Raw genomic sequence first — 25,678 nt, 5'->3', positions numbered from 1 at the left:
AAACTTTATCATCTCAATACTTTGTTATATACCCTTTGTTGGCAATGACAGAGGTCAAACGTTTTCTGTAAGTCTTCACAAGGTTTTCACACACTGTTGCTGGTATTTTGGCCCATTCCTGCATGCAGATCTCCTCTAGAGCAGTGATGTTTTGGGGCTGTTGCTGGGCAACACAGACTTTCACCTCCCTTCAAAGATTTCTATGGGGTTGAGATCTGGAGACTGGCTAGGCCACTCCAGGACCTTGAAATGCTTCTTACGAAGCCACTCCTTCGTTGCCCGGGCGGTGTGTTTGGGATCATTGTCATGCTGATGGAAGGAGGTTTTCACTCAAAATCTTACGATACATGGCCCCATTCATTCTTTCCTTTACACGGATCAGTCGTCCTGGTCCCTTTGCAGAAAAACAGCCCCAAAGCATGATGTTTCCACCCCCATGCTTCACAGTAGGTATGGTGTTCTTTGGATGCAACTCAGCATTCTGAGTTTTTACCAAAAAGTTATATTTTGAATTAATCTGACCATACGACATTCTCTCAATCTTCTTCTGGATCATCCAAATGCTCTCTAGCAAACTTCATACGGGCCTGGACATGTACTGGCTTAAGCAGGGGGACACGTCTGGCACTGCAGGATTCGAGTCCCTGGCGGCGTAGTGTGTTACTGATGGTAGGCTGCTCTCTGCAGATCATTCACTAGGTCCCCCCGTGTGGTTCTGGGATTTTTGCTCACCGTTCTTGTGATCATTTTGACTTTACGGGGTGAGATCTTGCGTGGAGCCCCAGATCGAGGGAGATTATCAGTGGTCTTGTATGTCTTCCATTTCCTAATAATTGCTCCCACAGTTGATTTCTTCAAACCAAGCTGCTTACCTATTGCAGATTTAGTCTTCCAGCCTGGTGCAGGTCTACAATTTTGTTTCTGGTGTCCTTTGAAAGATCTTTGGTCTTGGCCATAGTGGAGTTTGGAGTGTGACTGTTTGAGGTTGTGGACAGGTGTCTTTTATACTGATGACAAGTTCAATCAGGTGCCATTAATACAGGTAACGAGTGGAGGACAGAGGAGCCTCTTAAAGAAGAAGTTACAGGTTTGTGAGAGCCAGAAATCTTGCTTGTTTGTAGGTGACCAAATACTAATTTTCCACCATAATTTGCAAATAAATTCATTAAAAATCCTACAATGTTGTCGTAACCGGCTGCGACCGGGAGGTCCGTGGGGCGACGCACAATTGGCCTAGCGTCGTCCGGGTTAGGGAGGGTTTGGCCGGTAGGGAAATCCTTGTCTCATCGCGCACCAACGAATCCTGAGGCGGGCCGGGCGCAGTGCACGCTAACCAAGGCTGCCAGGTGCACAGTGTTACCTCCGACACATTGGTGCGGCTGGCTTCCGGGTTGGATGCGCGCTGTGTTAAGAAGCAGTGCGGCTTGGTTGGGTTGTGTATCGGAGGACGCATGACTTTCAACCTTCGTCTCTCCCGAGCCGTACGGGAGTTGTAGCGATGAGACAAGACAGTAGCTACTAAACAATTGGATACCACAAAATTGGGGAGAAAAGAATAACAATAAATCCTACAATGTGATTTTCTGGATTTTTTTCTCATTTTGTCTGTCATAGTTGAAGTGTACCTATGATGAAAATTACAGGCCTCTCTCATCTTTTTAAGTGGGAGAACTTGCACAATTGGTGGCTGACTAAATACTTTTTTGCCCCACTGTATGTCCGGGAGCTTACAGATGCCTTGGTGGAAAAGGGGGGTAACATCCCACAGAAAGAACTGGCAAATCTGGTGCAGTCCATGAGGAGGAGATGCACTGAAGTACTTAATGCAGCTGGTGGCCACACCAGATACTGACTGTTACTTTTGATTTTTACCCCACCTTTGTTCAGGGACACATTATTCCATTTCTGTTAATCACATGTCTGTGAAACTTGTTCAGTTTATGTCTCAGTTGTTGAATCTTGTTAGGTTCATACAAATATTTACACATGTTAAGTTTGCTGAAAAGAAACGCAGTTGACAGTGAGGACGTTTCTTTTTTTATTATTATTTATTTATTGAAGATTATATAAATCCTATAAATTAAAATAGCCAATTTGGGTGCAAATCAATTAGCTTAATTTATCCTAGATCAAATTATACATTTCAACAAAACAATGTTTCAGGAATGCTAATCTTATCTGTTTCTAACTAAAGAAAGATTTCAGCACAATCTGAGAAAGTGGGTGTCAAAATCCTCTTTCTTCTCCTTTTCGAGGTGGAATGACCCTTAAGCTAGCAAGCACTCTTTGAGCTCAGTACCTTAAACTTGCCCTCCTGGAAAAAGTAGGCACAGAGCAGTGAGCCTGCCAGTAGGCCTGAGCCAACAATCAGGTTCTGGGTCTGGTTCAGGAAGGCCAGAGAGGCTTGGGTCTTCCATTCTGAAATCTAGGATGGGAGGGGACAGACAGACAGAATGCAAATGCAACATTACAATCAATATAGTTATAGCCTGGTCCCAGATCTGCTTGTGCTGTCTTGCCAACTCCTATAGTCATTGTTATGCAGACCATAAATACAACATTATAATAAATAGAGTTAAAGCCTGGTCCCAGATCTGCTTGTGCTGTCAAAGACCTGGAAACAACAGATTTACAAAAGGTAAAGAGTAACGTCTACTGGTGGCCGTTCTAAAATCATAGCACATCAATAAATGGCAAGCTCAATCAATCAACATTTCAATCAAATGTATTTTAGAGAGGCCTTTTTACATCAGCAGATGTCACAAAGTGCTTATATAGATACCCAGCCTAAAAGTCCATAGAGCAAACAATGCAGATGCGCAAGCACATTGGCGTGGAAAAACTCCATAGAAAGGAAGGAACCTAGGCAGAAACCATGCTCTTAGAGGTGGCCACTCCTCTTATGGCTGTGCATTATAAGAGTACATGGCCATCAAGGCCAGATCTTTCTTCAAGACATTCAAATTTTAATCTATGACCAGCAGGGTCAAATAATAAATCAGTGGTTATAGAGGGTGCAACAGTTCAGCATCTCAGGAGTAAATGCTGGCTTTTCATAGCCAAGCATTCAAAGGTTGAGAAATCAGAGACAAGCACTCTGGTGTAACTCTGGTGTACACAGATCTACATTCTTAACTCTTCAGCGTTTGACATCTATAGTCTAGATTACCTGATACTTCAGGATGGCGTCCTCAAAACGGTTCACTTCATAATTTTCTGCGTTGTAGTACTTCACCTGTTGGAAAAACAGTCATGAAGCAACTTTGAAGCTGCAAATATGTAATGTGTTTGTGGACAGCTTCATGTGCCAGGTGGGGATTCTGGATTGTGTTCATTAGGCACCCAACAGACTTAAACAGGGAGAGACTACCTGGACTTATTTTTCATTTTCTGTTGCAAAACATTTTCCTTTGTGTGTCCTGTGGTGGTTATTTCTTTATTATCAAATGAGGAGAAACAAACTTATCACACAAGTCAGAGTTGTACTTAAACAAAAATATTTATGAACTTATTAATAAGGAAATGATGATGATGTGAGTGCTCTGCAATAACAAGGCTGGTCAACCCAACACTCTTGACTGTTGGGTTGTGAGCCCTGACACAAAGAATACAAAGATATTGTATAGCAAAGATACACCCACTTAGTCTACATGACAAACAACAGATATGTGGAATGGGTCACAAGGTGAGACTTGATATAAGAGAAAGGAGTATCCCTCAGCCAAATAGTATTTGTCATGTAGACTTTTCTTATTGTACAGAAACCAGAGTTTGGCCCCTAAGACAAGGTTCCTCTCATACCCGAGGCATCTCTCCCTGGTAACTAACAGTAAACAAACACCAAATCATTCTATGAAATGCATGCTGTAGGAATTAATCACCAAACCATTCATAAATCAAAGGCTCCTCTCAGTTCACACACACAGATAAAAGAGTACCAATAGAAACCTATTCTATTGCATAAAACAACCATTTGATGCAATAACAGTATTATAACTTAATCTTGTAATTTATCCACTATAGTCCTAATGAACACGACCCAAGTATTGAGGTTATAAGTCAATGGGAGCATCTCCGTACCGTCTCAAAGTTGAGCAGGGAGTCCACTGCCTTGGACTTGGCGTTGTTGTCCTGGGTGTTCATGTCTCGCCTGTACTTAGTCCTCCATTCCGTGATGATGATGGTAAGGGCTGGAGCAATATATTGATGAACCATTATGAAATATTACATTGTTATTACCAGGGGTTGGAACCCGTTCAGGAAACAGAACCAAAAAAACCTAAAAATGAAGAAGGAAACTGATCTCTAGTGTTCCGGAATATAACCATCTTTTTAAATCTTGAGAACCGGTTAATAATGAATGTTATTTTTGGTTCCAAAAATATTCCTCCCAATCTATTATGTTTATATAATTCTGTAAAGTTATAATGTTATTGAGTACCACAGTATGAGCCATAATACCCATAAAATCTAGCGGTCAAACAAGGAAATGGTTCCAAAAAAATGGCGCAGAGAAGAAGGCTGACGTGTCTCCAACAGATTGTGTTTTTTTTATTTGTTTATTTGCTCTCGTTTGTAACTTGTTTTTTAAACTTATTTTGTACATAATGTTGCCGTTACCGTCTCTTATGACCAAAAATAACTTCTGGACTTCAGGACTGCGATTACTCACCACAGACTGACAGAATCCTTTTTTTTCTTTTAACGAGTCAAACGAGCCCAAAGCCAACGACATACTGCTTTCCAGGGAACAGGCCCAGATCCCTGTGATTTGCATGAAAAGGAGGTGGAGAAAAAGGGGCCAGAGGGCGGGCTGCCTTTTGAGAATTTGTAGGTGATCGAATAACTCACTTCCGTCCATTCTGCTAGCAAACGTGCAATCTTTGTAAATAAAATAGATGACCTATGCGCAAGTTTAAAATACCAACGGGACATTCAAAAATGTAATATCTTATGCTTCACGGAGTTGTGGCTGAAAGACGACACTATCAACATAGAGCTGGCCGGCAGAATAGAACAGCGGCGTCTGGTAAGACAAGGGGCGGCGGTCTATGTATTTTTGGAAATAACAGCTGGTGCACGATATCGAAGGAAGTCTCGAGCTATTGCTCGCCTGAGGTAGAGTATCTCATGATAAGCTGTAGACCACACTATCTACTTAGAGAGTTTTCATCTGTATTTTTCGTAGCTGTTTAGACACCACCACAGTTAGAGGCTGGCACTAAGACAGCATGGAAGGAGCTGTATTCCGCCATAAGCAAGCAAGAAAACGCTCACCCAGAGGCGGTGCTCCTAGTAGCCGCAGATTTTAATGCAGAGAAACATAGGCAACATCTGCACGGAGCTAAATGGTAGAGCTTCCGTTTTCAAGGAGCGGGACTCTAACCCGGAAGCTTATAAGAAATCACGCTATGCCCTCCGACGAACCATCAAACAGGCAAAGCATCAATACAGGACTAAGATAGAATCGTACTACACCAGCTCTGAAGCTCGTCAGATGTGGCAGGGCTTGCAAACCATTACAGACTACAAAGGGAACCACAGCCGAAAGCTGCCCAGTGTCAAGAGCCTACCAGACGAGCTAAACTACTTCTACGCTCACTTTGAGGCAAATAACACTGAAAAATGCATGAGAGCACCTGCTGTTCCGGAAGACTGTGAGATCACCCTCTCCGCAGCCGATGTGAGTAAGACCTTTAAACAGGTCAACATTCACAGACAGATTACCAGGACGTGTACTCCGAGCATGTGCTGACCAACTGGCAAGTGTCTTCACTGACATTTTCAACTTCTCCCTGTCAAATTCTGTAATACCAACATGTTTTAACCTTTTGTGACTAGGGGGCAGTATTTTCATTTTTGGAAAAATAACGTTCCCGTAGTAAACGGGATATTTTGTCAGGACAAGAGGCTAGAATATGCATATAATTGACAGCTTAGGATAGAAAACACTCTAAAGTTTCCAAAACTGTAAAAATATTGTCTGTGAGTATAACAGAACTGATGTTGCAGGCGAAAGCCTGAGAAAAATCCAATCCGGAAGTGCCTCATGTTTTGAAAGCGCTGCATTCCAATGCGTCCCTATTGAGCAGGGAACGGGCTATCAACGAGATTACTTTTTCTCATCATTGTGACGTAGTTTTACGCATTTATGCGTAATACCCGTAAGCGGCTACATTGCGCAACTGGTCAACTGATGGCTCCCAGAGTGACTCTCGCGTAAAATACAGAGGTAGCCATTATTCCAATCGGTCCTACTGAAAAATCAATTGTCCCGGTGGATATATTATCGAATAGATATTTGAAAAATACCTTGAGGATGGATTTTAAACAACGTTTGCCATGTTTCTGTCGATATTATGGAGCTAATTTGGAATATTCTTCGCCGTTTTCATGACTGAACAAACGGAGCTATTTCGCCTACAAAAATAAATATTTTTGGAAAGAAGAAACATTGGCTATCTAACTGGGAGTCTCGTGAGTGAAAACATCCGAAGCTCATCAAAGGTAAATGCTATGCTAGGCTATCGATAAACGTACACAAATGCTTGTCTAGCTTTGGCTGTAAAGCATATTTTGAAAATCTGAGATGACAGGGTGATTAACAAAAAGGCTAAGCCGTGTCTCAATATATTTCACTTGTGATTTTCATGAATAGGAATATTTATGTCTGCTGCGTTATGCTAATTAGTGTCAGTCGATGATTACGCTCCCTCATGCGGGATGGGGAGTCACTAGAGGTTTTAAGGAGACCACCATAGTGCCTGCGCCCAAGAATACTAAGGTAACCTGCAAAAATGACTACCGACCCGTAGCACTCACGTCTGTAGCCATGAAGTGCTTTGAAAGGCTGGTCATGGCTCACATCAACACCATTATCCCAGAAACCCTAGACCCACTCTAATTTGCATACTGCCCCAACAGATCCACAGATGATGCAATCTCTATTGCACTCCACACTGCCCTTTCCCACCTGGACAAAAGGAACACCTATGTGAGAATGCTATTCATTGAATACAGCTCTGCATTCAACACCATAGTGCCCTCAAAGCTCATCAATAAGCTAAGGACCCTGGGACTAAACACCTCCATCTGTAACTGGATCCTCTACTTCCTGACAGGCCGCCCCCAGGTGGTAAGAGTAGGCAACAACACATCTGCCACGCTGATCCTCAACACAGGGGCCCCCCAGGGGTGTGTGCTCAGTCCCCTCCTGTACTCCCTGTTCACTCATGACTAAACGGCCAGGCACGACTCCAAGACTATCATTAAGTTTGCTGATTGAGACAATAGTGGTAGTCCTGATCACAGACAATGAAAAGACAGCCTATAGGGAGGAGGTCCGAGACTTTGCAGTGTGATTCCAGGATAACAAACTCTCCCTCAACGTGACCAAGACAAAGGAGATGATTGTGGACTACAGGAAAAAGAGCACCGAGCACGCCCCCATTCTCATCGACGGGGCTGTAGTAGAGCAAGTTGAGAGCTTCAAGTTCCTTGGCGTCCACATCACCAACAAACTAATATGGTCCAAGCACACCAAGACAGTCGTGAAGAGGGCACAACAAAACCTATTCCCCTTCAGGAGACAGAAAAGATTTGGCATGTGTCCTCAGATCCTCAAAGGGTTCTACAGCTGCACCATCGAGAGCATCCTAACTGGTTGCATCACTGCCAGGTATGGCAACTGCTCTGCCTCGGACCGCAAGGCACTACAGAGGGTAGTGCAAAAGGCCAAGCTTCCTGCCATCCAGGACCTCCATACCAGGCGGTGTCAGAGGAAGGCCCTAAAAATTGTCAAAGACTCCAGCTACCCTAGTCATAGACTTTTCTCTCTGCTACTGCACAGCAAGTGGTACCGGAGCACCAAGTCACCAAGAGGCTTCTAAACAGCTTCTTCCCCCAAGCCATAAGACTCCTGAACATCTAATAAAATGGCTACCAAGACTATTTGCATTGCCTCCCCCCTCCCTCTTTTACACCGCTGCTACTCTCTGTTGTTATCATCTATGCATAGCCACTTTAACAACTCTACCCTGCACATTGACTCTGTACCGGTACCCCTCTGGATATAGTCTCACAGCAGTTATTTTACTGCTGCTCTTTAATTACTTGTTACTTTACTTCTTATTCTTATCCGTATTTTTTTTAAACTGCATTGTTGGTTAGGGCCTCGTAAGTAAGCATTTCACTGTAAGGTCTACACCTTTTATATACGGTGCATGTGACTAATAAAATTAGATTAGAATCATTTTCCCACCATTTATTTTTCCTATAGGGGATTTTAATAAACACTTAAAATAAGGGTGGTGTTTTGTGTAGATTTACCCTTGGCCAGAAACAAATAACTTTCTTCTGAAACTCGTCAGTCTATTCTTGTTCTGAGAAATTAAGGCTATTCCATGCGGGAAATTGCCAAAAAACGGAAGATCTCGTACAACTCCCTTCACAGAATAGCGCAAACTGGCCCTAACCAGAATAGAAAGAGAGCTGAGCAACAACTGAGCAAGAGGACATATCACATTTGACTCAGATCAGATTATTATTACCTTATAAATATAACTGAATTGGTTCTGGAAAGGAGGCCTTGTACTCACTGAGATAGAGGAACATACAGACGAATATGATGAGTCCGAACCAGGCGTTGAAGTAGGTGATGAAGTAGATGATGGAGATGACGATATCTGCGATGGTGGGGAAGATGCTGAATACAATGTAGCTGTGGAGAGAAAGAGAGGGAGTCCAGGTTTACCTCTGGGTTCAGACACAGAAAGTCAGACATTCAGACACAGGAAACTACAGACTGTCCAGAGGTCAGGATAACACTAAGAAACTAAGACATACTACAGTCGTGGCCAACATTTTTGAGAATGAAACAAATATAAATTTTCAGTCTGCTGCCTCAGTTTGTATGATGGCAATTTGCATATACTCCAGAATGTTATGAAGAGTGGTCAGATGAATTGCAATTAATTGCAAAGTCCCTCTTTGCCATGCAAATGAACTGAATCCCACCCAAAAAATTCCACTGCATTTCAGCCCTGCCACAAAAGGACCAGCTGACATCATGTCAGTGATTCTCTTGTTAACAAAGGTGTGAGTGTTGACAGGGACAAGGCTGGAGATCACTCTGTCATGTTTATTGAGTTCAAATAACAAACTGGAAGCTTCAAAAGGAGGGTGGTGCTTGGAATCATTGTTCTTCCTCTGTCTACCATGGTGACATGCAAGGAAACATGCGTCGTCATCATTGCTTTGCACAAAAAGGGCTTCACAGGCAAGGGTATTGCTGCCAGTAAGATTGCACCTAAATCAACCATTTATCGGATCATCAAGAACTTCAAGGAGAGCGGTTCAATTGTTATGAAGAAGGCTTCAGGGTGCCCAAGAAAGTCCAGCAAGGGCCAGGACCGTCTCCTAAAGTTGATTCAGCTGCGGGATCGGGGCACCACCAGTACAGAGCTTGCTCAGGAATGGCAGCAGGCAGGTGTGAGTGCATCTGCACGCACAGTGAGGCTAAGACTTTTGGAGGATGGCCTGATGTCAAGAAGGGCAGCAAAGAAGCCACTTCTCTCCAGGAAAAACATCAGGGACAGACTGATATTCTGCAAAAGGTACAGGGATTGGACTGCTGAGGACTGGGGTAAAGTCATTTTCTCTGATGAATCCTCTTTCCGATTGTTTGGGGCATCTGGAAAAAAGCTTGTCCGGAGAAGACAAGGTGAGCGCTACCATCAGTCCTGTGTCATGCCAACAGTAAAGCATCCTGAAACCATTCATGTGTGGGGTTGCTTCTCAGCCAAGGGAGTGGGCTCACTCACAATTTTGCCTAAGAACACAGCCATGAATAAAGAATGGTACCAACACATCCTCTGAGAGCAACTTCTCCCAACCATCCAGGAACAGTTAGGTGACGAACAATGCCTTTTCTAGCATGATGGAGCACCTTGCCATAAGGCAAAAGTGAAAACTAAGTGGCTAGGGAAACAAAACATTGATATTTTGGGTCCATGACCAGGAAACTCCCCAGACCTTAATCCCATTGAGAACTTGTGGTCAATCCTCAAGAGGCGGGTGGACAAACAAAAACCCACAAATTCTGACAAACTCCAAGCATTGATTATGCAAGAATGGGCTGCCATCAGTGGCAGCCCAGAAGTTAATTGACAGCATGCCAGGGCGGATTGCAGAGGTCTAGAAAAAGAAGGGTCAACACTGCAAATATTGACTCTTTGCATCAACTTCATGTAATTGTCAATAAAAGCCTTTGATGCTTATGAAATGCTTGTAATTATACTTCAGTATTCAATCGTAACATCTGACAAAAATATCTAAAGACACTGAGGCAGCAGACTTTGTGAAAATGAATATTTGTGTCATTCTCAAAAACTTTTGGCCAGGACTGTACAGCGGGATGGATCATAGTTACACGGCCTGGCAAGTAGAAATGGAAGGTGGAATCCATTTTAAGGTGGAAAGGATAGAGCAAACACCAGAGGAAGCAGCATCTAAGCTTTGAGGATAAAGTAAATCAGATCAAATATTTATGTCAAATACTTCCAAACACTTGAGATACGATTGATACTGAATAGTTCAAAAAGTGCAAAGCAAAGGGCAAGCTCAATCAAGCATACCTCAGACCAATGTTCCCTCAATTCTTTCAGCACTGAGCAAATTTCAGGTCTGCTGAGCGCAAACTTCAACATTGTGAAAATTCTGTGCAACTTCCGGCGGGCGTTAAATGTGAACACTGAGGCTGTATCTACTTTAAGTTACAGTTAAGTGGTCAAGTAGGCTACTGTGGCTATTTGATCATAATGAAGGCCTACCAGTGGCCTACCATCAAAAACAATGGAGAAAATGTATCCCAAAACATTTTAACATGGAAATAATTGTTCTATCATCCAGCCTACAGTAGCAGCCAATGTGTGGTGTTTAATGTAGTCCTACATTCCAAGACACTTTTGAAAAAAAACATGCATGGCTTGACATGAACCTGTTTATCCACTTGTCCTTCAGACAAGGCAGTCTGAAAATGTTGTTGTGCTCTTTGATGCAAGAAACCACTTTACAAAATAAAACAATTATTCCCATACCATTATTATAGAGAATCAGACAAATGATTCTACCCTCTGCCTATTGGCTACTTAGCTTATTCAAGCCTGTCTCAAAATACAACACTGCCTCTAAGACAAAAAAAACTTGATCTGACTAACTTTTCAAAGATAACACATGTTTTGTTCTCTTGTAACACATGTTTTGTTCTCTTGTAGGAAGCAATCGGCAGGGGCGGCAGGGTAGCCTAGTGGTTAGAGAGTTGGACTAGTAACCGAAAAGTTGCAAGTTCATATCCCCGAGCTGACAAGGTACAAATCTGTCGTTCTGCCCCTGAACAGGCAGTTAACCCAATGTTCCTAGGCCGTCATAGAAAATAAGAATTTGTTCTTACTGACTTGCCTAGTTAAATAAAGGTTAAAAAAATATATATATATATATATTTTTTAATCACTCCCCCATTGCTGACTACAAATTATCGATAACTGGGCTAATAAGTCACTCACTAGCAAAGGATTTGAACAAATGTGCACAGGTGGCTACATGTAGCTCTCACCTTCATCTCAAAACAAGCACATCTTCTAATGACCGCTCATGCTGTAAACACTGTCCAGTTCAAAGTGAATGGCACAGGTTCCATATATGGCAATGGTCTATTTGCATATAGGCCTACTGCATCTCTGATTGGTTGTGGTGCACCGGTCTTTGTATAGAGTACGGGCCTTGTCAATCCGATGCATTCTCCCTACAACAAAATCTCTTGGATAGTTAGTTTTGCATACTAAGTCTTGCATAGTTAGTTTTGTTTCGCTATGTTGCATTGAAAGTGGCTAATATTGCGTTGATTCGATCGCAATTACAACAGTAAAAGGAAAACGTTGGTAGTGTTATCTGACATGGAAAACTGTAGAAAATTAAGTGAAGTTCAATCTCGTGCTTCTCTGCATGGGCTGATATTTCTTCTGCGCAGCAGTCCCAGGGGAGCTGCACACCCATTTTAGAGGATATATTGCCTTAGACAGTGTTTGACATATACGACCTGTGTCTGAAAGATATCATTAGTAATCTAAGGCAGATGAGTTTCCCACTCATAACGTAAAATGCTTAGAAAAATGCTATATACAGTTGAAAAAGTCAGAAGTTTACATACACCTTAGCCAAATTTAACCAGAGTAATTACATTTAACCCGAGTAATAATTACCTGTCTTAGGTCAGTTAGGATCACAACTTTATTTTAAGAATGTGAAATGTCAGAATAATAGCATAGAGAATGATTTATTTCAGCTTTTATTTCATTCATCACCTTCACAGTGGGTCAGAAGTTTACATACACTCAATTAGTATTTGGTAGCATTACCTTTAAATTGTTTAACTTGGGTCAAAGGTGTCAGGTAGCCTTCCACAAGCTTCCCACAATAAGTTGGGTGAATTTTGGCCCATTCCTCCTGACAGAGCTGGAGTAACTGAGTCAGGTTTGTAGGCCTTAAGGAACAGTCACTATTCCTCTTGTAGTAACAGTAGTTACAAAAACTCAGCTAATTGCTCTGCAATTAAAATACAATATTACCAAAGTATTATGTAACATACTAATAAAATGCTGCTTCAAACGTAATTAGTTTTATTACACATGCATAAGAACAGTTTAATGTTGTGTTACTGAGAATGATAACTAAGAAAATATGTATTTTAATGTCGACAGGAAACGAAATATCCAATAACTACCTTCTTGAATCAACTACAGCCAATGTTTGTAAGTAAAAGCTATTTCTAAGATGCCTAATTTCAGTTTTTCCGAACTCGCTTCACTCGCGAATAAGAGGGAGGCTTGCGCCACCAACGCTGGCACATGTGAGTAAGGTGTTTACATTACTATTTTCATACTCGGCCTACTGCTATTATAATTATTAGTAGGGATGCACAATATATCGGTGAACATATCGGAATCGGACGATATTAGCTAAAAATGCCGGTATCGGCCGATGTCTAGTTTAACACCGATGTGCAAAACCGATGTCAAAGCTGACGTGCATACCTATATAACGTAGGTACATGACGTAATTTTGCGCAACATGTGCAACACAGCATTCCCTAAACTAGGCCACAATGTCTGCAGTGTGGATCGAGCAGTCAACAAGTCGAGTAGTCATTTGAAAGAGTAAGAACATTTCAGCGAGACAACTCGTACACAAAATCCATTAAAGCCAAGATAATGGAATTCATTGCCCTTGACAATCAACCGTTCTCTGTCGGGGGTGATGTTGGCTTTCGCCGACTGGTTGAGCACCGGTACACACTACCAAGTGAGCTATTTTTCAGATGTTGCCCTACCGGAGTTACACAGTAATAGTGTCACTGCTATTAGCTTCACGACATTCATACTATGGAACGCCATTTCGGTCTTTGCACGTCAGTAGCACTGTCAAAGCTGTACAACAAATTCTGCAAACAAGCAAACACCGGCCACGAACGATGTGTTATAAAAACTGTGTTGGTAATAAAGCATCATTTCTTCGACCACAACTTCTGGGGTAGGAAGCTTTAGCTTGGTACCTAGCTAGCACCAATACAACCAGCCTGAAAACAATGACCAGTAGAAACGGCAGTCATTTTCATTATTCTTAGCAATGATTTAGGAATCCTTGTGAGTAAGTATTGTTGTTCGCCTATTGAAATTGAACTTCAGTTCATGAAAAATAAATTGCTAGCCAACTACTTAACCCTGTTGCCCAGAGCTAACGTTATAAGCAGCCAGCTAGGTTCATCTGGCTAGATATATGCTCGACCAGACCGGGTTGTGTGTTGTGAAGCTCGCCACAATAAGGATTAGGCACAATAATGGAATTTGATGTTTGCCTTCAAAATAAAAGTATGTCATTGACAGTGATGCAAATGAATACAAATAGTAAAATTATGCCATACTTTTATTTTGAAGGCTAACTGCAAAGTCCACTATTGTAGCTAATCCTTTTGTGGCTAGCTTCACATAGATGGGTCTGACCATTAATCAAATAAGAACTGTCCTATAAATTAGGGTTATTTTAGATGATGACACTTAGCTATATAGTTAGCTAAGCTAGCTAACTACAGCTACTGAAACAGATAATGTCATTTTGCTAGGTTATTGGGGAAGAACATTGTTTGCATCCATGAGCAAGCTAGCTTTTTTTATGACCAGCAATGTAGGTGCGCGAGACAACTTTGCCAGCTTCATAGCACACGTATCGATGAATCATTGTGACATGAAATACGAGTGATAGTGTAATCAACGTGTAATAACTACGTAAAAAATGTATGAATGCGTTAAATCATTATGTGACTTGCAGTCATATTCAGGTCCTGATTGGTCTACAAGCTTATTTGACATGTGAAATAGTGTTAAATATTCTATTATTTGATACGCAAAAACCCAAACGCCATACCATAGAAATCCTGGTTGAGAATGAAATGACTGAACAAATGAACAATGGCACAGAAAGTAAGTGGCACAGCAAGTAAGTGAAATAAATAGGTTTTGATGATGTTTTACTGGTAATGGGGACATACGTAAATGCCAACAAAATAACTTGTTGGTCAGTGTGGGGTGTGTGTGTGTGTGTGTGTAACTTTTATTTAACTAGGCAAGTTAGTTAAGAACAAATTCTTAATTACAATGACGGCCTACACCGGCAAAACCCAGACGACACTGGGCCAATTGTGCGCCGCCCTATGGGACTCCCAATCACGGCCGGATGTGATACAACCTGGATTTGAACCAGGGACTGTAGTGACGCCTCTTGCACTGAGATGCAGTGCCTTAGACCGCTGCGCCCATGTGTGTGTTTTAACTATTTAACTGTACTAGAATGCTTAAAAGGCTGATAAAATTGTAAATATCAGATATAGATCGTCATATCGGTGCATCACTAGTGGGCATGTAAACGTACTCATTGACACACACACAATTTATTATTATGAGACTCACCTGAGCAGGGTGTTGATGGAGGAGGTGCCGCGGTCGATGCTGCGCAGGACGTCCCCGGTGCGTCGGCCCAGGTGCCAGCGCAGTGACAGTGAGTGTAAGTGGCCGAACAGACGCACCTGCACCACCCGGTTGGTGTACTGCTGCACGCGGATCCACAGGAAGGAGCGCAGGTTACTGATGAAGCCAGACGCACCTAGGAAAGAGAGGGGAAAGAAAGAGGGGGAAGGGGGAGAGGGGGAAAGGGGAGAGGAGTGAGAGAGCGAGGAAACAAAAGAGAGAATTCAAACAACAGCACTCAAGGAATGAGTAAAGCGGTAGAGAAAGAAAATATGGGGTGAAAGTCCCACTCACCTGCCCCTCCACCTTGCAGGAATTTGAGCAGGACATAGACACACACAGTGGTGACCAAGGTCTTCCAGCTGCTCCCATCAGTCAGCTCATTCACTGTGACAGAAAGAGAGGTTTTGAAAAGGAATGACAGTTTCAGGTCATCTTTTCTGCAGTTGTGCTGGGTAGATATTCAGATGTCAGCCTCAATGATAACAAAGCCTTCTGGAAAAAAAAGATGACCTGCAACGCAAACAATAAGGCTGTGACAAAAACTAAGATCTTAAAAGGTATTCAGAAAAAAGCTGGTTCTTGGGGAGATGTTCAGAAATGAGGGAGGATCTCTCACCAATGTTCTTGTAGTAGATGGGGACAAAGACATTGATGACCCTCTCCAAACCAAGCAGGCACAGGCAGAGCAGCACCAGACCCTGTAGTAGAATATTGCCCCGGGGCCACATGTAGGGCACCAGCAGACGCACCTTCTGCCCAAAGTCCTGCCAGGTAGACTGGGACTCCTCCGCCCCACTCAACAGGGGCTGAGGTAGAGATAGGGGTTATTATGGGACATGGTGGCACAGACAGACAAACAGACACTCATTACAATCTTACACACATACATACACAAATTGAATCAGGATATATTCTTATTTATACAGTCATTGGATATTATACACACATAAGGGATGTGTTTACTAGGTTACCTGGCCAGTGCCGCCTTCCACGTCACGTTCGTCCTCGTTGATCAGGAGCATATATGGTCTCCGTGGCAACCCCGGAGCCTTCAGGCCCAGGAAGAAGAGTGTTCCTGTGCCGAGGTAGCGCATCAACCACAGAGAAAACTCCACCTCAGGTAATGAATGAAAAATGCTTAGTCATAACTAATCCTTTAAAGGGGCAATCCGCAGTTGAAACAATAACAAAGTGGGTACCCCGCCTGTTTTGGAAAAAAGCTGAGGGATCGGTCTGGAGAAATGAAACCACTCAAATTCATAGACCAAGCTATGTATGCAAGTACTGACCATCCATAATATAAACAAATATTTGAATCATGCTTTGAGGCTATACAGTGTTTGTTAACGTTTACAAACATTGGAGTAAAACAATCTTATATTTTGGGTTCTGATGTGGTGTGAAAGTTGAACTAAGCTCATGAGGAATTTATAAACTACACCATCGTTCAAAAGTTTGGGGTCACTTAGAAATGTCCTTGTTTTTGAAAGAAAAGCACATTTTTGTCCATTAAAATAACATAAAATTGATCAGAAATACAGAAATACATTGTTAATGTTGTAAATGACTATTGTAGCTGGAAACAGCAGATAATTTTTTATAGAATATCTACATAAGCGTACAGAGGCCCATTATCAGCAACCATCACTCCTGTCTTCCAACAGCACGTTAATATTAGCTAATCCAAGTTTATCATTTTAAAAGGCTAATTGATCCTTAAAAAATCATTTTTCAATTATTTTAGCACAGCTGAAAACTGTTGTTCTAATTAAAGAAGCAATAAAACTGGACTTCTTTAGACTAGGTGAGTACCTGGAGCATCAGCATTTGGGTGTTCGATTACAGGCTCAAAATGGCCAGAAACAAATACCTTTCTTCTGAAACTCGTCAGTCTATTCTTGTTCTGAGAAATGAAGGCTATTCCATGCGAGAAATTGCCAATAAACTGAAGATCTCGTACAGCACTGTGTACTACTCCCTTCACAGAACAGCGCAAACTGTCTCTAACCAGAATAGAAAGACGAGTGAGAGGCCCCTGTGCACAACTGAGCAAGAGGACAAGTACATTAGAGTGTCTAGTTTGAGAAACGGACACCGATCCCGTAGAGGTTAATGATCCCAAGCCCAGAAAAAAATCCCAAATGATTGTGCCGTTATCCAATACATGCTGTATATGATATAGGTTAATGCACATTACTCATGACAGAAACACATAAAAGCCCATAGATGTAGCTAGCTATATGCTCTCTTCAGTAAATAAATTAAACAAGCTCCACTATGCTAATCTTTGAGTGCGAACTGTATTACTGTACTGTAATTTATGGACTGAAAATACACACATCGTTCAAGCCATGATTAAGCAGGGAGATAACATGCAATTCTGGTGCAGCACATGCGACCTCAAAGTTACAAGTAGCCTATAAGCTAGTGAATTTGATTTGAACTTTGAAATATAAATTAGGGCCTATTTGTATAATTAGTAGGCTGACGCATATATACCTTTCATAATACTTCCCCTAATGTTATTAGCCTACCTCATCTCCTCTTGTTGCGTCATTCCTTCCTCGCATTCAACAGTTGTCCTTTATCTTCATCATTCTAATGACATCCTTAAATAATATAGGACTAGAATTAGATGCAGAAGGCTTTCAATTCTCTTCACGAAGATTAAATGGCTATGGGTCTGAATAAATGACTGCTATAGCCTACCGCCATCGCACGTTCGCTCTTCTTTAAAATGACCTGTGAGTTCTACAATGTCCATCAAGCTATTCTAGTCTAGCTTGTCCTGCATGGGACTCCAAAAGCAAAGAGAGTTTTTTAACGCGAGAGGCCAGTGGAGCACAGGTGAGTGCGTATCGCGCAAGAGAGGCTATAAGTTAGAAGCTTATTACGCATAACCCATCATTAAGTAACTAAATACAGGGCTAATACTGCATTGAATGTATTATCAGAAAGAGGTAGGCTAGGATATCTATTTACAGTATACACACTACATCTATACACATACAGTGCCTTGCGAAAGTATTCGGCCCCCTTGAACTTTGCGACCTTTTGCCACATTTCAGGCTTCAAACATAAAGATATAAAACTGTATTTTTTTGTGAAGAATCAACAACAAGTGGGACACAATCATGAAGTGGAACGACATTTATTGGATATTTCAAACTTTTTTAACAAATCAAAAACTGAAAAATTGGGCGTGCACAATTATTCAGCCCCTTTACTTTCAGTGCAGCAAACTCTCTCCAGAAGTTCAGTGAGGATCTCTGAATGATCCAATGTTGACCTAAATGACTAATGATGATAAATACAATCCACCTGTGTGTAATCAAGTCTCCGTATAAATGCACCTGCACTGTGATAGTCTCAGAGGTCTGTTAAAAGCGCAGAGAGCATCATGAAGAACTAGGAACACACCAGGCAGGTCCGAGATACTGTTGTGAAGAATTTTAAAGCCGGATTTGGATACAAAAAGATTTCCCAAGCTTTAAACATCCCAAGGAGCACTGTGCAAGCGATAATATTGAAATGGAAGGAGTATCAGACCACTGCAAATCTACCAAGACCTGGCCGTCCCTCTAAACTTTCAGCTTATACAAGGAGAAGACTGATCAGAGATGCAGCCAAGAGGCCCGTGATCACTCTGGATGAACTGCAGAGATCTACAGCTGAGGTGGGAGACTCTGTCCATAGGACAACAATCAGTCATATATTGCACAAATCTGGCCTTTATGGAAGAGTGGCAAGAAGAAAGCCATTTCTTAAAGATATCCATAAAAAGTGTTGTTTAAAGTTTGCCACAAGCCACCTGGGAGACACACCAAACATGTGGAAGAAGGTGCTCTGGTCAGATGAAACCAAAATTGAACTTTTTGGCAACAATGCAAAACGTTATGTTTGGCGTAAAAGCAACACAGCTCATCACCCTGAACACACCATCCCCACTGTCAAACATGGTGGTGGCAGCATCATGGTTTGGGCCTGCTTTTCTTCAGCAGGGACAGGGAAGATGGTTCAAATTGATGGGAAGATGGATGGAGCCAAATACAGGACCATTCTGGAAGAAAACCTGATGGAGTCTGCAAAAGACCTGAGACTGGGACGGAGATGTCTTCCAACAAGACAATAATCCAAAACATAAAGCAAAATCTATAATGGAATGGTTCAAAAATAAACATATCCAGGTGTTAGAATGGCCAAGTCAAAGTCCAGACCTGAATCCAATCGAGAATCTGTGGAAAGAACTGAAAACTGCTGTTCACAAATGCTCTCCATCCAACCTCACTGAGCTCGAGCTGTTTTGCAAGGAGGAATGGGAAAAGATTTCAGTCTCTCGATGTGCAAAACTGATAGAGACATACCCCAAGCGACTTACAGCTGTGATTGCAGCAAAAGGTGGCGCTACAAAGTATTAATTTAAGGGGGCTGAATAATTTTGCACGTCCAATTTTTCCGTTTTTGATTTGTTAAAAAAGTTCGAAATATTCAATAAATGTCGTTCCACTTCATGATTGTGTCCCATTGTTGTTGATTCTTCACAAAAAAATACAGTTTTATATCTTTATGTTTGAAGCCTGAAATGTGGCAAAAGGTCGCAAAGTTCAAAGGGGCCGAATACTTTCGCAAGGCACTGTATATATACAGTTGAAGTCGGAAGTTTACATACACTTAGGTTGGAGTCATTAAAACTTGTTTTTCAACCACTCCACAAATTTCTTGTTAACAAACTATAGTTTTGGCAAGTCGGTTAGGACATCTACTTTGCCTGACAGTAATTTTTCCAACAATTGTTTATAGACAGAATATTTCACTTATAATTCACTGTATCACAAATCCAGTGGGTCAGAAGTTCACATACACTAAGTTGACTGTGCCTTTAAACATCTTGGAAAATTCCAGAAAATGATGTCATGGCTTTAGAATCTTCTGATAGGCTAATTGACATTGTTTGAGAATCTATTGGAGGTGTACCTGTGGATGTATTTCAAGGCCTACCTTCAAACTCAGTGCCTCTTTGCTTGACATCATGGGAAAATCAAAAGAAATCAGCCAAGACCTCAGAAAAAAAATTGTGGACCCCCACAAGTCTGGTTCATCCTTGGGAGCAATTTCCAAACGCCTGAAGGTACCACGTTCATCTGTACAAACAATAGCACGCAAGTATAAACACCATGGGACCAGGCAGCCGTCATACCGATCAGGAAGAGATGCGTTCTGTCTCCTAGAGATGAACGTACTTGTGCAAAAAGTGCAAATCAATCCCAGTACAACAGCAAAAGGACCTTGTGAAGATGCTGGAGGAAACAGGTACAAAAGTATCAATATCCACAGTAAAACGAGTCCGATATCGACATAACCTGAAAGGCCACTCAGTAAGGAAGAAGCCACTGCTCCAAAACCGCCATAAAAAAGCCAGACTACGGTTTGCAACTGCACATGGGGACAAAGATCGTACTGTATGGCCATAATGACCATCATTATGTTTGGAGGAAAAAGGGAGAGGCTTGCAAGCCGAAGAACACCATCCCAACCGTGAAGCACAGAGGTGGCAGCATCATGTTGTGGGGGTGCTTTGCTGAAGGAGGGACTGGTGCACTTCACAAAATAGATGGCAATAGAAAATTATGTGGATATATTGAAGCAACATCTCAAAACATCAGTCAGGAAGTTATGGCTTAGTCGCAAATGGGTCTTTCCAAATGGACAATGACCCCAAGCATACTTCCAAAGTTGTAGCCAAATGGCCTAAGGACAACAAAATCAAGGTATTGGAGTGGCCATCACAAAGCCCTGACCTCAATCCTATAGAAACTTTGTGGGCAGAACTGAAAGAGTGTGCGAACAAGGAAGCCTACCAACCTGACTCAGTTACAACAGCTCTGTCAGGAGGAATGGGCCAAAATTCACCCAACTTGTTGTGGGAAGCTTGTGGAAGGCTACCCGACACGTTTGACCCAAGTTAAACTATTTATAGGCAATGCTACCAAATACTAATTGAGTATATGTAAACTTCTGACCCACTGGGAATGTGATGAAATAAATAAAAGCAGAAATTAATCACTCTCTCTACTATTATTCTGACATTTCACATTCTTAAAATAAAGTGGTGATCCTAGCTGACCTAAGACAGGGCATTTTTACTAGGATTAAATGTCAGGAATTTTGAAAAACTGAGTTTAAATGTATTTGGCTAAGGTGTATGTAAACTTCCGACTTCAACTGTGTATTTATTTGGGGGAGTGTCCAGAGGGAGAGGGATGTGGAAGGGCAAGATGGGGCAGTGACTAAGCACTTCTAGAGTTACTCATAGCTGAATAATGATCATGGCTCACCTCCCTTCCACTGTTGTGTCATGGTTGGAAAATCAGTTCCTATTTTAGCAGTCTACTTGTGAGAAACTGCTTTGAAATAGACTGTTTAAAAAAATAACTACAACCACAACACCCATGATGAATAAGGGATTTAGAGGTTATTAAGTAGGTACTTGAAAATAACCATATTACATCTAGCCTATGTGTCCCATTTACATGGATATCACACCCTATGAGCAGACTAACTTAATTTTTTAGAAAGCCCACTACTACACTTGTGTAATGGAGTGTTGAAACTAAGTTTAATACTTATATCAAGCAACATTATATGTCAACATTTGAACAACCTCAGTGAAACTATGGAGTGGGATGGCAGTTTATCCTCACTGACAGTTGAGCTGTGAGGTTCATTCCAAATGGGTGAAATGTTTGTAACGTTGCAGATAGAAAGGCAATGAAAAGATCTTAACCTGACAGTTAAACATGTATGTTATACAACAATATATTTATTTCTGAAAGTCCTGTAATGCTACACCCTCCTAAACAGACTCCAGTGCATTATGTATAACAGACGTGTCTCTCTGAGTAATTTGTAGATTGAGGACATTCTATAATGTTACACCCTCCTGAACATACCCCTCCTCCTCTCTCACCTGCTTCTGTGTGTTCTCCAGGCCCCACCACCAGTAGGGGCTGGCCCAGGAGACGAAGGCCAGGTTCTCAGCTGAAAATGCCACAGCCCAGAAGAGCAGCAGCACCATGCTGTGGCCCTGTGTCCGGTCCCTCACCAGCACCCTCATCCTCTCCAGCCTTAGCAGGGCCACTGCCCAGACCCAGCCCAGCATGGACAGGCATCCGTAAAGCACCACATACCCGGGGAGCTCCCCTCCTCCGGCTGCCCTCCACACCAGCCCCCCTAGGAACTGCAGCAGGAGGAGCAGGGAGACTGCCAGTTGGAGGCCATAGAGGCGGGAGCGCGGCACGAACTTGGGCTCCATCTCGGTGCCGTAGCGGCGGTAGCAGACGCAGTGGAAGGCGCCGAAGAAGAAGGAGAGGGTAAGCAGGACGGTGGCCACCAGGGTGAAGTAGAAGCAGGGCGAGATGCCGCCCTCCAGCCAGGCTTCGGAGATGGAAGCGCTGGCCTCACAGTAGCTTTGCACTACCACCATGGTGGCTGGGAGCTGGGGAGACAGGGAGGGGAAAGAGTATTCACTATAACAGACATATTACTACCACATTAAGCCTACACATAGGGCTCAAGATCAGAAACCTGGTCCGCATGTATGTTAAGAGATTTAAAAAAGGCAGGACAGGCAAAGAAAATCATAGACTGCATGAAATTAGTCTTCCAGTATTTTCACCGGACCGTATTTGTATCCTATTCTAAACTGCTATTCATGATGACATTCAACTAGTCTAACTTCTTCCATTCATAACTCTCCCAGCAGCGATTAAAAGTGAACACCTGTTCATTATTTTGCTATACCCTACTTAATGTATCAGGGTCAAGAGCAGATTGAATCTCCTTGAGGTGTGTGTTGTACTATGAAGCAAAACACAGCAAGCATCTCTTCCAAGTCTATAATCATTCAACAGACTTCAATATGCCTAGGAGATCCATGACAGCCCTGCTATATCGGGCTGTGAACTTTACGATATGGTTAGTGCTTCCGTCATGGCTCCTAACAGCATCCCAGCCAGTCAGGTGAATCCACACCCCATAGTGTCATCTGGGGTGGGCGGTGGACCAATTCTGATTCAGTCAAGGCACTTAAGACACATCACATTTCATCAACTGATATTCATTCAAAATATCACACTAGAATTAGGTTACAGTGGTATGCCGACACATGTACCATGGAGTAGCTTGGAATGTTGGAACAAGCCCTCACAAGCTCCAGTTCAGAGAGAGGTCACTGTGCACATTGTAATTTCAACTAATACAATGATTAATTTGGATGTACATGACTTCAATGAAAGAACAAATGCACTTTATTATCATAACCCCCCAAAAAACTATTAAACCCTATTACTCCATTGTTTTTGTTGTCATGTGATATGGAACTTTAAACAAATGCTTCAGATTATGTTTTACAAAAACGTTATATGGCTCTTATGGAATCCTTTCTTGAGCACGACAGATATCATCATAGGAATCAAGATGCATATTCCCCTGTGGCATTGTTTAGCCACATTAAACAATGTGACTGTGACGACAGAGCGTCAGATTTACAGTAGTAATTTTTTTCCAGCTACCATTTGTGTGTTTTTCAGTCAGTCAACCTATCAAGATAGCTAGCTAGCTAAATTAGCTAGTTTAGATCTGTTGCTGTTTATAACAACACTCACCTTCTCAAGACAAGCTGGTGCTGGAAAGCGATTTAGTGAATTGAAGCTCCCAACAAATAACCCGTTTTACGCGAAGAGATATTAAAAGTAAAAAATAACAATTAATGGTCATTTTGTTGTATCCACTTGTAAATTGTCCTTATTCTTGTCGCGGCATACAGGAGCAAAGTATTCCATCACTCGACAATCGACACTTTCCTACAAAACACTGCCTGAACCGGGTCCTAGAGCCCCCTGGATAACAAGCATGTTCAAATATAATGTTACGCAATCTCATATATGGCCAGTAGATGACAGGCTGTATCCAGTCAGTATACCAACATCTTAACTACAGAAGATTAAGATGGATAAGAAAAAAACATTTGATCATTCCTGCAAGTCCTATCAAAATGAGGAGTAGAAATGTCAATGCATTACAAATCAAATTGTATTTGTCACATGCCTTGTAAACAACAGGTGCAGAAAATCTGTGAAATGTTTACTTATGGCCCCTCCCAACAATGCAGAGAGAAGGAAAATAGAGAAATAATTGAAAAGTTATAAAACGTAATTGTAAAACGAATAATAAATAAACAATGAGTAGCGATAATTTGGCTATATAAACAGGGTATAAACAGGGTACCAGTACAGAGTTGATGTGCAGGGGTATGAGTTAATTGAGATAGATCTGTATGTATAACTAGGAATGAAGCGATTAGTCAACCAGACTGTGCTGCCATCCTGTTAGAAGGTAACAGATTATTTTATTACAATGGTTAAATTGGATTTTCATTGTGTTCAATGGTGTTATATGCCCCCTAGTGGCGCTTTCTGGTACTTAGAAAGACGACGCAAACAGGAAGTACAGAATTAGTTTTGCACGCAAAGAAGCAGCTACAAACAACGCTACGGTGCAGGTCTTTCGGTTATTTCTTGTCACGCTTCAGCCTTGGAAATATTTGTTTGTAAGTTCGATTCAAGCATTTAGCTAATGATGATAATCTTGTTATTGATAGAGTTGCTTACATATCAATATTGGTTGCATTTACTCACAAATTGCAATGCCTTTAAATGTATGTCGTTAGCTGTATTACTTTGCTCGTGCGTCATGCAAACGAATTGTAAAATATACAATACTGTAGTTTTGTTACTGTTCCTAGTGTAATATGCTTTGTTATTCTACAAAAATGGTTGTACATTAGAGTAATGAAAGGAGCCAATTACCATATGAGTAACAATTAGCTATATGGTTTGGCATCATGCCAGATGCATGGTACCTTCGCACGTGCTTTGTATTTATGCAACTTCAAATGTTTAATGTACAGCTACAGTATGTCGGTGTGAATTGAATACTAAAGTATATTCTTTTCTGTATTTTGCAGTTTCACAACATAAACGTTTTCAATATATTCATTCAAGAAAAGTCACGCCTTGGGAGTTTTATTGAAGACTTAGTTGTTAGCTATCTGTCTAGTTTTGCATGGGAACGCAACTCAAGGACAGAATAGTGAAAAAACATCATCACATCGGGCTCAAGCTCAAAAATAACCACACACGGTGGTTTTGTTTCTACGTTCATCAGCAAACAAAGCCTCTCTTCCTAGGGAAGACCAGGAGTCTATGATGCAACAACCAGAGCCAGGTGTTCAACAGAGAGAGATGGAAGAGCCTCTTCAGCACATTGGGACCAAGTCTCAATCTACAAGATCAAGGTCATCAAAACAGTCAAGCAGATCCTCAACCGCGAGTTCTGCAGCCATCAAAGCACGCGCCAAGGCGGACTCAGCACGCGCACAAGTCTCTTATGCTGAGAAGGAAGCTTCTGTGATGAAACAAAAGGCAGAAATAGAGGCCAGCTTGTTGAAGCAAAAAGCTGACCTCGAGGCAAGTTTATATGTTCTCCAAGTTGAGAGAGCAGCTGCTGCTGCGTTGGCTGAAGCTGCAGCCTTTGAAGAAGTT

The 25,678-nt window shown here is 41.9% G+C and overlaps 1 protein-coding gene and 1 long non-coding RNA gene across 3 annotated transcripts in view; one reads left to right on the top strand and one right to left on the bottom strand.

The window, feature by feature from the left end:
* Positions 1-23,960, bottom strand: part of LOC109906648 (ATP-binding cassette sub-family B member 6, mitochondrial-like) — a 38,328-nt gene extending 14,368 nt beyond the window's left edge. The window contains exons 1-10 of one of the 2 annotated variants that reach the window (XM_020504466.2): positions 23,741-23,960; positions 22,045-22,572; positions 16,049-16,192; positions 15,694-15,883; positions 15,369-15,461; positions 15,018-15,210; positions 8,598-8,719; positions 4,081-4,190; positions 3,170-3,235; positions 2,300-2,425 (exon numbers count right to left, since the gene is read on the bottom strand). In XM_020504466.2, coding sequence (XP_020360055.2) covers positions 2,300-2,425; positions 3,170-3,235; positions 4,081-4,190; positions 8,598-8,719; positions 15,018-15,210; positions 15,369-15,461; positions 15,694-15,883; positions 16,049-16,192; positions 22,045-22,560 — 1,560 coding nt within the window. In that variant the 5' untranslated portion in view covers positions 22,561-22,572; positions 23,741-23,960. Of the gene's footprint in view, positions 1-2,299; positions 2,426-3,169; positions 3,236-4,080; positions 4,191-8,597; positions 8,720-15,017; positions 15,211-15,368; positions 15,462-15,693; positions 15,884-16,048; positions 16,193-17,611; positions 17,687-22,044; positions 22,573-23,740 lie in introns of those variants that run through there. The other variant, XM_020504467.2, reaches the window with a different exon arrangement.
* A 581-nt stretch (positions 23,961-24,541) lies between these two features.
* On the top strand, positions 24,542-25,138 carry LOC116353990 (uncharacterized). Its single transcript, XR_004203433.1, has 2 exons — positions 24,542-24,684; positions 25,102-25,138. It is a non-coding gene; the product is annotated as an uncharacterized LOC116353990 (long non-coding RNA).
* Positions 25,139-25,678: the final 540 nt, after the last annotated feature.

Source organism: Oncorhynchus kisutch, linkage group LG16 (genome assembly GCF_002021735.2).
Source record: "Oncorhynchus kisutch isolate 150728-3 linkage group LG16, Okis_V2, whole genome shotgun sequence".
Classification (NCBI taxonomy): Eukaryota; Metazoa; Chordata; class Actinopteri; order Salmoniformes; family Salmonidae; genus Oncorhynchus; species Oncorhynchus kisutch.
Note: the sequence above shows the minus strand (reverse complement) of the source record. Positions and strands in the feature narration are given on the sequence as shown.